General features: G+C 42.5%; 1 protein-coding gene across 1 annotated transcript; it reads left to right on the top strand.

Annotated features, from left to right (window-relative positions):
* Positions 1 to 4401: 4401 nt before the first annotated feature.
* FBXW12 (F-box and WD repeat domain containing 12) lies at positions 4402 to 13918 on the top strand (the record flags this gene model as incomplete). The annotated part of the gene is made up of 8 exons (XM_084247284.1): positions 4402 to 4456; positions 5939 to 6057; positions 6770 to 6979; positions 7455 to 7613; positions 8702 to 8912; positions 9339 to 9517; positions 9599 to 9732; positions 13819 to 13918. The coding sequence occupies 8 exons, from the start codon at positions 4402 to 4404 to the stop codon at positions 13916 to 13918; spliced, it is 1167 nt and encodes a 388-aa protein (XP_084103410.1).
* Between the last annotated feature and the right edge of the window lie 483 nt (positions 13919 to 14401).

The raw sequence follows: 14401 nt of genomic DNA, 5'->3' as shown, positions 1-14401 counted from the left end.
CCAGAGAGGAGGCTGGCCACCGAGCACTACACACTCGCTGCCGCCACCCCTCAGTCCCTTCCAAGGTCTTCAGAGGCTCCATACCCAACTGTGTCGAATCACCCTGCCGGCCTATGCCAGTGTGGCACAGGTCGGTAGGGGGGCCGGGAGGCTGGCAGGCATCCCAGCCCCCAGCGAATCTTTATGCTTTCTGGGCTCTCTCTGGTCTATCTCTGGACTCCTCCTCTGCTCTCTGCTGTACTCCACAGCACCATCCCCTGCCACCCCTGTCCTCTGCTGCATGCTGTCCTCTGTGATACGGCCGAACCTATCGGCTCCGCTCAGGTGCGCCCAGCCACGCATGCCCACACCAGCCTTCAGGTGCCACCATTAGGCCTGCCTGTAAGACCACAGGTGTCCAGCATAGATGCTAATGGCGGGAGAGTGGAAAAACCTGATAACTTCGATTTACCCAATACTTCTCATGAGCCTAAAATATGAATTGCAAATGTGGAGTACCATCTTCATGTTCTCCCTCTACCCTGCTTTGGATCAGCATGATATCTCCAAGGAAGGAGTTTCTGGTGCTCTGGTTATTGTGTCTGGTGGCCTGTGGAGCTTTTGTTTGCAGGGTCAGCGAGACAGTAGCAAAGAAAGAAACAGGTCTTGGGGCCTCCCCGGTGGCACAGTGGTTGAGCGCTGGGTTGTGAAGCTGCCAGCAGCCTCTGCGGCACAGGTTTGATCCCCGGCTGCTCCCCGGCCACCAGAGGAGGGTCCCACATGGCACGCAGACCTCTCCTGCCGCCTGCTGCTCCCCTCAGCAGTGCACTTCGGTCCTTCTGCCTGCTCTGCTCCCCGCTCTGGCTCTGGTGAATTCTCTCACCCTCCCGCGCTTCTGACTGTACCCAGTGCTTGTATAAATAAATAAATAAATCTTAAAAAAAAAAAGAAAGAAACAGGTCTTAACTGGCTATCACCCTAGGGCACATTATAGAGAGAGCGGACAGAAACAGCCATCTCCTAGTCTTCCTCTGAGAAAGGTAAATTGCATTTTTTTTTGCATATTTTTAAAAGCTGCTTCTTGAGGGTCCAGCTTCCAATCAGCCTGAATCTAGGTGCTGACTGAGATCCTCCCCTTTGAGACATACCCAAACCACTGGGAACCCCTAAAAATAAAGTCAGTTGCTTGGATGATCACAGAGGTTTGAGAGACAACTAAGAGTTAGGGCAAGTTTGACTGATACAATTCATCTCCTTCAAGACTGAAGAGGTGACTTTCTAATCTAATGCATAGAAGCCAAAACAGAAAATCACTAAAAACAAAGAAACAGAGGAATATGTTCCAACTGAGAAATCAAGATAAATCCTCAGGAAAAGATCTTAATAAAATGGAAATATGTGACTTTCCTGATAAAGAGTTCAAAATAAATGTCATTAAGATGTTCACTGATCTCAGGAAAAGAATGGATGAGCAAAGAATGCTCTGCTTATTTTCAATGTTGATTTAATTCACATCTGTTGTACAAACACAGGGACTCATAGGCTGGAGGGTGAGTAGAGTGAACTGAAGTGATTACAGGACTACTACTCAGAGGAAAGAGCCAGGTTCATCAGCAACCAGAGAGAGAGAGAGAGAGAGAGAGAGAGAGAGAGCAGAGTCTGAGAGAGCAAGAGCAGAGAGAATGCAACAGTTCAAAAGTTACCATTCCTGGGCCTCCCCTGGTAGTGTAGGCAGTTGAGCGCCGTGCTGTGAAGTTGTCCCCAGACACTGCAGCACCGGTTCTATCCTGGCCAGCTGGCAAGGGTCCCATATGGTGAAGCAGACCTCTCCTGTCTCGCCCGCTGCTCCCCTCAGCAGTGTATTTCAGTCAGTCTGCCTGTTCTGTTCCCAGCAATGTCTCTGGTGAATCCTCTCACCCTCCCACCCATCTGGCCTATACCCCGGTTCTTGTATAAATAAATAAATAAATCTTAAAAAAAAAAAGTTACCATTCCTACTTTACAGATGGTGAGAAGCATGCAGCCACCTGAAAATCAGTCCCAGCATTCAATATTCTGGAACATTAGAGCTAGAAGGACACTTTTCGCCATTTTGTCTCATGTGTTTTTGGCCATATATGAAGATATTTAAAGCAAAGTTCAGAATGTATGTCAAGGTCTAATTCTAACATGACTTTTTTGTTGGTATTAACAGTGAGTAGTCAAAAGTTTGTTCATTCACTTGAGTTAGGTAAACAAAAAGAAAAGAGATATTATTTTAATTTTATAATTAGTAAATGGCATAGTTCAAGGAAACTGAAAGACTCAGGGAGGACTAGAATTACTGGCATAAAAGTTACTATAATAGTCTCTTTATCTCTCTTTTAATAAGGATTTATTCCCTTTGTAACAGTTTCTCTTTAAACCACATTCTCTTCAAGCCAGTTTCCTACAAACCTAATTCAATAGAATAAAAGAGGTGGTCTCCTCACAGTTGTCAGGTTTGTATTTTATGTATCTCTCAATGTAAAAAATTTTCTATTCCAAATTTTGAGGAAGGGAATAGTGTCCCTTAAAAACAATCTGGCTTTGGCTAATGGAGTAGATAACGTTTTAGAAAAAAAAAACGGTACTTCTGAAAAATACTATCGCGGGTCAGTCTGGAAGTAGCAGTTTAAGGAAGGGCTCATCACTGCTGAGTATCTCAGAGGACCTCCCTATAGAAAATACTAGAATCACTCATCAAGTTCTTGTGTCAGACCACAGGGAAGGGCACAGATTAAGAACCTTTTCAGACATGGTCCTTAGCATGGGCCTCTGTGGAGAAGTCTGTTTAGCCCACCATTTTCCCCTTCCACTGGAAATTAAAATGCACAAAGGTGGGCACCCAGGGGATGTATTGGTACTAAGTTAGGCCTTGCTGGCTCAGATTCAATGTCCCAAAGTAAGCATATAAATGTGGCAGGCAGATTCCCTACCACAGTGATTTGGAACTTAATGGGGGCCACATAGAGCCAGGATTAGATGAGTGTGTCAGTTGAAATTTCCTAGAGTCCTGACAGGTTGATCAACAACTAGAGCTGTGCCAGGGTCCTGCACTTTGGGTTTATAGTGCCATGGTGGTATTGGTGGCATTTAAACAATAAGCTCTAACAAGTTACTGTATGAAAAGTAGCCTTCAGCTGTGTGTAGCTGGCCCCAGAGACGAGGCCAAAGTGGAGTGTAGGCTGAATCTGCACACCTGCAGCCTGTTTGGGTCAGAACTTGATGGGCGGTGGGTGGAAAGCCTTCCAAGTGCTGAAGATTTGGGCCAAGGCTTTAAATTTAGAGCAAATGAAGGCAGAGAAAGGAGACCGGATGTGGGCTCAGGCCATGTAGGATGGAGATCCAATTGCCTGAGGTGCCACTGCTGAGAATCTTCTCTTTCCTGGATGTATACAGCTTGCTCCAGGTTTCCCAAGTGAACAGGGTAAACACTTATCACCACAATGCTCTGATTGACCAGTCTGCCTTCCCCCTACCCCTTACCCCATTCTTCCATCTTGTAGGTGCATGCACAAGACCCATTTCATTTACCTCCCTTGGTCTTGGGATCTTTGCTAGCCCCTGTTTATCCCCATATAACCTTCCTTTATTCCTTAACTTTATTTTGTTCAGACCTGTCCATTCAGCTCTGATTTACCAGAGACTCAGTCACTTCCCCTGACCAGTTTGAGTACCAATTTGTAGACTAGCAGGATGACATATTAAATGTTTTGGAGTTAGCATCCTTCATTCTGAGCCCTTCTTATTTTGTTAAATGATAATGGCAAAATGATATTCAGGAGTTGTTGTGCTGGCTAAATGGTCCTTAAGGCTCCCATTCAAGGTCCTAGGAAACCCACACTTCTCCCTGTGAACTCCTTCACAAATACTGAGTCCATATTACTAGGACTGGTCCACTGCTGTTTACCTAACCTTGTCTCCCCCGACTGGAAAGGCTTTGAGACTTGGATGGTGGCTATTTAACCCACAGGGCCTTTCTCACAGGTCAAGTGATGGCAGAGTGGGAGCCAGTGTTTGGGTACAGACTGCATGCTTACCTCTTCCTTTCCTTCCCTTAGTACTGGAACGAGGTTGCAGCAACAGATTCCCTGTGGAGGTGAGCAAGGGAAGGGGAGGGTTGGATGGGAAGGCAGGTGTCTCTGGAGAGAGGAGGACATCTGATTGTGTGTCTAGGCCTGTGCATGACTGTATTGTGAGAGGCACAAGTGAAGGTTACAGTGAGAAAAGAGGTAGGTGTCCCAGAGGTGCCGAGGAGGTGAATTGATCAGATGGCACTGTGACTCTATTTCCAGAAACCTGTGTCTGAGGAAGTGGAGATTCTGCAACTTTTCATATCAGTGCCAGGGAACAAAGACATGGAAGCAGTTCTTCCTCACCCAAACAAAGCAGGAACGTCAGATGGCACTGGCACAGCCTGAGGACTTTAACTGCAAAGAAGCAAAAGGAAACCTCGGTATGGAGACAGAGTACTCTAGAGGAACGTGGGAAACTTGTTTTAAGAAATCTACTGCTTGCTTTTCTGTGTGTTTATTTGAGAGGGAATTTAAATTGATGGGATGGGGTTGCTGTGACAACTATCACTGGTCACTTTGCTTCCTCTTTTGTCCCCCACAATCTATGCTGATTGGAGAAACCACAGTGATCTTCTCATAACATAAAATCGGGCCCTATTACTACTCCCTTTCCCCCACAGGCTTCCCATCCTTCCTAGAATGAAAAACTTAAACAAAAAGGATACTTTTAGGGGCCTCCCCGGTGGCGCAGCGGTTGAGCGCTGGGTTGCGAAGCTGCCCACGGCCTCTGCGGTGCCGGTTCGTTCCCCGGCTGCTCCCCGGCTACCGGAGGAGGGTCCCACATGGCGCGCAGACCTCTCCTGCCGCCCGCTGCTCCCCTCAGCAGTGTCATTCGGTCCTTCTGCCTGTTCTGCTCCCCGCTCTGGCTCTGGTGAATTCTCTCACCCTCCCGCGCTTCTGACTGTACCCAGTGCATGTATAAACAAAACAAACAAACAAATAAATAAATAAATAAACATGCCTCTATTAAAAAAAAAAAAAAAAGGATACTTTTAGATAAGGGAGGTTCTACCACCCACTTTATTCCTGGTACCTATTTAAAGCTTACAACAGTTCTCTAATGGAGAGATTTTTTTTTAAATTTAAATTTTATATTTATATTCCCCATACAATTGCAACCCCCTTATTTTGACACCAATCCCTCCTTTCCCTGCCCCCCCACCCCCCATAGAGTGTCTCTGGTTCATAGTTGTTTGTTGATTTTGATTTTCACTTTCTTATAGTTATTCATTTTCCTGGTCCCTTATTTAAGTTTTCTAGATTCCTGCTATGAGTGAGACCATCCGGTATTTTTCTTTTTCTTTCTGGCTTATTTCGCTGAGCATGATCCCTTCCAGCACAATCTATGTTGCTGCAAATTGCATGTGTTTATCTTTTTTGAATGCTGAGTAATATTCCATGGTGTATATGTACCACATCTTCTTGATCCAGTCATCTATTTTTGGGTGTTTGGGTTGTTTCCAAAGCTTAGCTATTGTAAACAGTGCTGCTATAAACATAGGGGTGCAGGTGCTCTTTGGAATTGATGTTTCTGTGTCCTTTGGGTAAATACCTAGGAGTGGAATTGCTGGATCATATGGAAGCTCTATGTTTAGTAGGTCAAGAAATCTCCACACAGCTCTCTAATGGAGAGGTTTTTATCCCCATTTTATATCTATGGAAACTGAGATTAAAGAGGAAAACAAGTTGGCCAATTTCTCAAATGGCCAATCCCAACCATTCTGGGATGACTCTGGAACCCAATTTTTACTCAAACCCTCCTAAGAGGGTGCCGAATACTTAAAATTATCTTTTCAGACTTTTTATTCAAATGGGTCATCCCTTTAGTATTTGGTGGCCAATTATTGTCTGCTTCATTCTAGGAATCTTAGGACCTATGGCTTATCTGTCAGGAAGTGGCCACACAATGGACGGACAAGAGAAGTCAGTCATTTGCACGGTGTCTTCAAAACGCATGTTGTATGCCTGGGATGTGCAGAACGTGAGTCTGGCTAATGAGGAACCTGTGCCCAGGCTCTTATACCCAAGTGTTGGAGGAAAATGAGCTAATGAGGAGCCTGTGTCCATGCTCTTATACCCAAGTGTTGGAGGAAAATGATATTTGGAATCGGTAACAGAAAGAAAGTTTCAAATCAGATCCTCTAATTAGTAACATGTGATATTTAGACTGTAGACACAGAGAAGTCACTTTTTGATGTGTTTCTCTACAAAAACTTGTGCAAGGACTTATTTTCTACTGGTAATATGCAGTGATATAAACAATCTTTTGGCAGTATTCGTCTTCATCACCTATTCTACTGCCTCTCTGTCAACTATTGGCATTTGTGACATAGCCTTTTTCAGAAAGTGGTCTCTAACTGAGATCCATGGGGCACAAAGGTTGTGATTTAGCAGGACAAGCACATTCAGTGTAAGAAGCACTAGATAGGGAGTTGGAAAAACCCAAAGTGGATCCCAGGTTATTGCATTTTCTTGATTTTTCCTGTTTGTATTTCTCTCTCCTCCCCATAGAAATTAGATAGTGACTCTCCTACAGAGTCTTCTGAAGTATGATAAATACCTTTTTGTGAATATATGAGGTGGCAGAGAAATGATGAGATTTGAAGGGAGTTTCCAAATAAACACTAGCAGAATGAAAGCACAGTAGGTTTGAAAGTTCCTTGAACACATATAATGTTATTCTTCTTCTCTAGGGCACTATGATCTGGTCAAGCCCAGTCCAGAAGTCTAGAATCATGAATCTCACAACCCTCCCTCAGATGCATCTTGCATTCACTGCAGATTTGGAGGGAACTATCAAAGTGTGGAATTGTCAGTATGAGGATGCTCTGGCTGCTCTCGACATGCCTCGGGCCAATTTTTCCTTGGAAGCCTGTCTCACTAAGTATGGTCCATTTCTTATGGTAAGTGAGTCCTGCATCTGGAAGAGACCCATAAAGTAACATACCTACTGCCTTAATAGGCAGTCATCCCGGGGCCTCACTAGTGGCGCAAGGGTTGAGACAAACCGATGAAGCAATACACAGCCACTGCAGCACGTGTTCGATTCCTGGCCAGGGAGGTCACCCACATGGCGCAGCAGACCTCTCCTGCCTCGCCCGCTGCTCTCCTCAGGAGTGTATTGCAGTCAGTCTGTCTTCTCTGTTCCCCACTCTGTCTCTGGTGGGTCCTCTCATCCCCTGCACCTCTGGCCTGTACTCCAGTTCTTGTATGCATAAATAAATAAATCTTTAAAAATATATATTATGAGACAGGCTGGCCAGAGGTTTTAATCTCCATTATGAGATTGAAGAAATGCTGGCATATCTTACAACTGACTTCTGTAAGCTTTTGCTTTCAATTTCACATCTTTCCGTTGACATAATGCCTTGGTTTCAGGTGGCCAATGCTGAAGGTGACATCTACACATTGAAAGTGCCTGAATTAAGGAACGTTTCTAAAGTTAATGCATTTAAATACAGCGTTGATTTTCTTCACTTCTCTCCTGACAAGAATTGGCTCTTTGCATGTGGGACATATCAAAATATCTTGCCAAGGGTAGGTATTGCTCTGTGCTTTCACTGCTGGAAGAGAGGGTCAGGCATTAAGAAAGGCAAGTTAAGGAGTGCTAAAGAAACTGCAGAGCTTGGTGAGGACCAAACATACGGCTCACCCTCTCAAGTGCCCTAGCGATAAGTGGAATTCATTCCTATAGACCAGAAACCATGTTCTTTGAAGTAATAATATTCAGTTGCAAAGGCAAACACTAATTAACGAATATTTGCCCATTAAACCTAAATCAACCAAAGAGATGGAGGGTGAGTGATCAAGAAATGAGGATCTTTGTGGGCCTCCCCGGTAGCGCAGCGGTTGAGCGCTGGGTTGCGAAGCTGCCCGCAGCCTCTGCAGTGCCGGTTCGATCCCCGGCCACTGGGTGAGGGTCCCACATGGTGTGCAGACCTCTCCTGCCACCCGCTGCTCCCCTCAGCAGTGTACTTTGTCAGTCTGCCTGCTCTGCTCTCCACTCTGACTCTGGTGAATTCTCTTGCCCTCTTGCGCTTCTGACTGTGCCCAGTGCTTGTATAAATAAATAAATCTTAAAAAAAAAAAAAGAGGATCTTTGGTAACCTTGTTCACTTTTGCTTTCCTTGCTTTGCTTTCCTCTCTCTTGACTGGAAAATACAGAGAGATTCAGAAGTAAATAAATACATGTCAGCCTCTGATGGTCACTCTGAGAAAGTCTTTGGTCTTCCAGCAGGCCATTTTTAGCTTGGCATGTGTGGACTGGGCATCAGAGAGCAAGGGGGCAGGAAAAGCAAAACAGCCTTGACTAGTTCTCCAAGAAGGGAAAGTCTGCTTACCTGGCTGCTACTTGATCAGAGCCCAGTGTGAGGAGATGATTTTATAGCCCTTGGCCTGCTAGAAGACAGGATTCAGGACTATACTTCATGTGACCATGACAGGCAGACTAAGAAGACAGTGAGTTCGTATGTTGGCATAATGAGTAGGGACTGCTCAACAATTCCTAAGATATAATAAAGTTTTGATCACATGAAGATTTTTAAGGAACTTTTCTGGAGTAACTCCTGTACTAAGATGCTGTAATTTCCCCCTTCACCACAACATGTGTGATAATCTCTCCACAGGTGTTTTTCACAAAGTGCTTACTGAGGCCATCAGAGGACTATGCCCCTCTGTCTCTCTCTCTCCCGCTTTCATCATGCTGCAGAGCCTGCTGGGCTCCAAGAAGGCCAAACCGGATAACACTGATGTTCCGAAGGGACTCTTTCAAAAAGACAGGATTCACCACCTTTGATCTAACAGCTGTGAAGAATGGGGACAGTATAGTCCTCCAAGGTAGGCTGTGCCACATCAGAAACACTTGTTTCTCCTCATCATGCATCCATTCATTTTAGGCTATGAAATTATGTAAATAGGTCACATGTAATGGAGGCAGGGGATTTCTTTAACTGGGTGTGAGCCAGTTGTCTCTGACTTTGATGCTCATGTTTCTGACCTCTACACTCCACCTGCTTTCTAGGGAGGACGTGTTATATTCCCATCATGCTTTTGGATCTGAATTCTAATGACACTTTCCATGGCAGGTCTTCCTTCATCATTGAGCTCTTACTCATTACCCAAAGCCCTCTGCCCCAGTATCACAGCACCTATTACCATGACTAAATAACCCAAACTTTGCCTGCATGTGTGCATCTGTGTTTAATGATTGGTGGTATAGCTTCCGAGTAAATGTAATGGGGTATTTTTTTGAAATGAAAACAGCAAATCAGATCGCAAGTTTCCTGTTGCCAGCTCATATGGAGAATCCTATTTGGATGGGAGTCAGTGATGGAAATATGATTGCCTTTGAGAGTGGGCCATACCTGTTGCTCTTCACCATCAATGGGCTCATGCTGCAACAATTTGAAAACCACCAGGGGACCATTGGCTACTTGTGGGCGGTATGTATGTCCTCCTCCTCCACCCACTGCTCACTGCCCTGACTTTGCCTCGGGCCATTCACTCCCAGCTGTCCTTTGAAGGATTCTGTCCATGTCCTTACCACATCCATGGATGACTCTCTGCACATATACATGTGGGAAGAAGAAGGCCGTTATCCATACCTCAAAAGTTGCTGTCACCTGGCACAGAAGCAGAATGATAAGACTCCAAGCTGGTAAGTCCTGATTTGTGACTTAAACTTTCCCTGAAATTTTAAAATTTATAAATAATAAAATAAATGAAGGGAAAATATTTTTCAAGATCTTTGATAGCTATATGAAAAAATATATTCCCCAAAAGAGAATTACTAGTTCTTGGGAGCTTGTCTGTGGTCCTTGCGATAGATGTCAAAAGGCTTTCCAAAATTGCTCTCAATTTATATTCTCACAAACAGTATATGGAAGATTTATTTATTTTTTTAAAAGATTTATTTATTTACGCATACAAGAAATGGGGTACAGGCCAGGTGTGTACCTTTTTTTGAGTCCATTAGCCATTTGGGTTGCTTCTTTAGTGAATTGCCTTTGTCTCCATTTTGCTGAATTTTCTTCTAGATTGCTTGCCTTCATCTGAAATTGATTATCTTGAGATTTTACATCCTAAATATAGAAGTCTTATCTTCTATATACTTTAAAAATATTTTCTTAGATTGTTACTTGTCCAATAATGCCTGTTTTTGACAATATCTAACAAAATACATATATATATGTATCCTTTGAACTGCCAATGCCACTAAAAGAAATTTACTCTGAAGGTTCACCACCAGTCATTAACAATACTTCAGTTTGCTGTGGCATTAGTTGTGATTGTCAAATCCTGGAAACTACCTAACTGCCTAACATGTAAGAGATTGTCTAAATAACTAAGGTTTATCCACATAATGGCGTGTTATCCACATAATGGAGTATATATATATATTTATATATTTTTTTTAAGGAATGGGAGAGATCTCTATGTTCAGAGAAATTATTTGTGATGTTTTTGAGGCAAAAATATATTAAAAATATAATTACTATATAATTATGCTTAGCTGACTTCCTATAATTTTTTGTTTTCTGTATATTCTCTAATAAATCTTAAGCTACTCTAAGTCATAGTACTCATTTCTTTTCAGTGATACTTTAAAAAATATTTATTTCCTCCTTTATATCAAGTGTCCCATACTGCATAGCTTTGTCTTTTATCCATCCGACTTTATTTTGCCCCTGCTTCGTCCTCCGCACCAGGCAATCACTAATCTGCTTTCTGTCTTTTTTTTTTTTAAAGATTTATTTATTTATGCATACAAGAGCTGGGGTACAAGCCAGAGGTGTGAGGGTTGAGAGGATTCACAGGAGACAGAGGGGGGAACAGAACAGGCAGACTCACTGAAATACACTGCTGGGCAGTGGGCAGACAGGAGAGGTCAGCTGCGCCCTGTGGGTCAGCTCCCTGGCCGGCCAGGGATGGAACTCTTGTTGCATTGGCTGCGGACAGCCTCACAGGCTGTGTCTTAACCCCTTGCAACTCCAGGGAGGCCCTGCTTTCTGTCCTTATAAGTTAGTTTATATTTTCTAAAATCTTATGTATGTGGAATTATAGGATATGGATTCCTTTGTGTCTGGCTGCTTTCAGTGAGCATGGTGTTGGAGATTTACCCATGTTGTGTGCCTCAATAATTCACTCCTTTTTATTGCTGAGTAGTGCCAGTAGTTATCACTTCATTTTACTATCTCTTTAGGTTCATCACTTTGTCAGTTGAGGAATGTTTATGTTTCTAGTTTGGGACAATTACAATAAAATTGCTATAAATATTTTTGTATTTATGTATTTTCCTAAAAGCAGAACTGTTGGGTCATATATGTTTGACATTATAAAAACTGCTTTTGTTTCACATTCTAATATGTGTGTGATGATTTCATTGATATTTCTGTTGTGCATTTCCCCAATGATTTTGAGGAACTTTTCATTTGCTTATTTGCTAACCAGATAATGCTTTAGTAATGTGTTTGTTCAAGCCTTTTGCCCATTTAAAATTCAGCTTATTCAGTTAATTTAGCTTATTTTCTTAATATTGAGTTTTGCTATTGTTTATCTATTTGGAATATAAGTCTTTTATCGGGCCTCCCCCGTGGCACAGCGGTTGAGCGCTGGGTTGCGAAGCTGCCCGCAGCCTCTGCGGCGCTGGTTCGTTCCCCGGCTGCTCCCCGGCCGCCCCAGGAGGGTCCCACATGGCGCGCAGACCCCTCCTGCCGCCCGCTGCTCCCCTCAGCAGTGTACTTCGGTTCTTCTGCCTGCTCTGCTCCCTGCTCTGACTGTGGTGAATTCTCTCACCCTCCCGCGCTTCTGACTGTACCCAGTGCTTGTGTAAATAAATAAATGAATAAATCTTTAAAAAAAAAAAGTCTTTTATCACATAATGATTTGCCAATATTTTCTCCCACCCTGTGGCTTGTCTTTCTACTCTCCCAATAGTGTCTTTGAAAAATAAGGTGTTCTTGGGCCTCCCTGGTGGCGCAAGATGTTAAGCACTGCGCTGTGCAGTGGTCCACAGCTTCTGCAGCACAGAGTTCAATCCCCGGCCGGCCAGGGAGCAACCCACATGGAGAAGCAGACCTCTCCTGCCTTGCCCGCTGCTCCCCTCAGCAGTGTGTTTCAGTCAGTCCATTCTGTTCTCTACTGTTTCTGGTGAATTCTCTCACCCCCCCGCAACTCTGGCCTGCACCCCAGCTCTTGTATGCACAAACAAATAAATCTTTTTTTTTTTTTTAAAAGAAGAAAAATAAGGTGTTTTTAATTTTGATGAAGTCTAATTTTTCTTCTAAAATGATTGGGCTCTGGGTATGGTATATAAGAAATCTTTGCCTAACCCAAGGTCACAAAGATTTTATCCTATATTTTCCTCTGACAATTTTATAGTTTTAGGTTTTATATTTAGGTCTAGGATCCATTTTTGAATTAAATTTTATATAGGACAAGACATAAGTCAAGGTTTATTTATCTTTTGCATATGGATATTCAGTTATTCACCATTTGAGGGGTAAAGAAAACCTATTCTTTTTTCATTGATTGTCTTTACACCTTTGTCAAAAAATAATTGATCATATGTAGGGGTTAATATATATGCTCAAAATGTATACATGAACAAAAGACTTTCTCTTTTGTTCCAGTAATCTATATGTGTATCCTCTAATATGATACCTTGAAAGTGTAACTTTATAGAAATTTAGAAATCAGATTGAGTCCTCCTTTTTTTTTTTTTTTTTAAGAATTAGTGTGGCTATTCTGGTTCCCTTATTTTCCACATACAACTTAGAATTAGTCTATGAATTTTTACAAAAATTCTACTTGGTTTTATGCTGGAATTATATAGATAAGTGTGGGAGAGATGTGGTAATGTCATATTTATTGTGTTGTGTCTTCCAATCCATGAATCTATATGTCTCTCATTTGTCTGGGTGTTTGATTTCTTTCATCAATGTTTTTGTAGTTTTTACAATTCAGGTTTTATATATAGTTTGAAAGATTTATCCCTCTGTATTTCATGTTTTTGGTGCTCTTATAAACACTAATGTCTTATTTAAATTTTCACTACTAGTGGGCCTCCCCGGTGGCGCAGCGGTTGAGCGCTGGGTTGCGAAACTGCGCGCGGCCTCTGCGGCGCCGGTTCGATCCGCGGCTGCTCCCCGGCCACCAGAGGAGGGTCCCACATGGCGTGCAGACCTCTCCTGCCGCCCGCTGCTCCCCTCAGCAGTGTACTTCGGTCCTTCTGCCTGCTCTGCTCCCCGCTCTGGCTCTGGTGAATTCTCTCACCCTCTCACGCTGCTGACTGTACCCAGTGCATGTATAAACAAAACAAACAAACAAACCAGCAAACAAATAAATAAAGCATGCCTCTATAAAAAAAAAAAATTTTTCACTACTAGTGTATAGGAATATGATTAATATTTGTATATTGACCTTGTATTCTGCTACTTTGCTAAACTAATTCTGATTGCCTTTATTAACAGATTTGTAAATATTTTGTGATTTTTATAAGTAAACAATCATGTAATCTGTCAACAGTTTTACTCCTTCCTTTCCAATCTGTTTGCCATTTACTCCTACTTCTTGCCTTATTGCATTGGTTATAACTTTCAGTATGACACTGAAGTAGAGAGTAGACATCCTTGCCCTATATACATTATTTAGTCTCCTGTAATGATCGAATTCAGTATTATCAAAAATGCTTATACCTGCCTTCCCTTTTGTCTACTGATTACCTTGTTTTTTCTATTGGCAGCTATGTCTCCAAAGCAATATGTGATAATGTGAGCATAGTATGTATAGTATCAAGAATTCGTGGATCCAGCATTCTGGTGATGTATTCTTTGAAAATGTAATGTGGAAACTAATGGAATTATGTAGCCTTGTATTATTTTCCTCAATGTAGTAAAGAGAATTCTGTTTGCAAGCCCAGAATGATTCTTTTAGTGCTATTAGGAAAGAAGTGAAGATTTATCTATGGTGAATCAGACCCCGTGAGAGATATTGCAATGTGGAGCAACATATCTTTTGTCCTTGCCACCAGGGAGAGTATAGCATAATACTAAGGTAGTAAAATTTAAAGGGTCACACAAATACACAATCCCAAACTAGTCAAGGGGAGCATATTGTGGGGGCAAGTATGAAATTCAATTGCAGCTTCTTTAAAAGTGAAGACACCTATATCAGTGTTTTTGCCTGTAAGCAACTAAAACACTATAGAATTTAAACAATAAGGAAATATATTAACAGAATATAGAAGTTAAAACTTAAAGGTAGCTAGAAGAGACTCTGAATACAAATGGGAATAAAAACCGCTCAGGACTAGGAAATAGAAAACA

Source organism: Talpa europaea, assembly GCF_964194135.1.
Source record: "Talpa europaea genome assembly, chromosome: 11".
In the NCBI taxonomy this organism is placed as follows: domain Eukaryota; kingdom Metazoa; phylum Chordata; class Mammalia; order Eulipotyphla; family Talpidae; genus Talpa; species Talpa europaea.
This window is presented reverse-complemented; position numbering and strand designations above follow the sequence as displayed.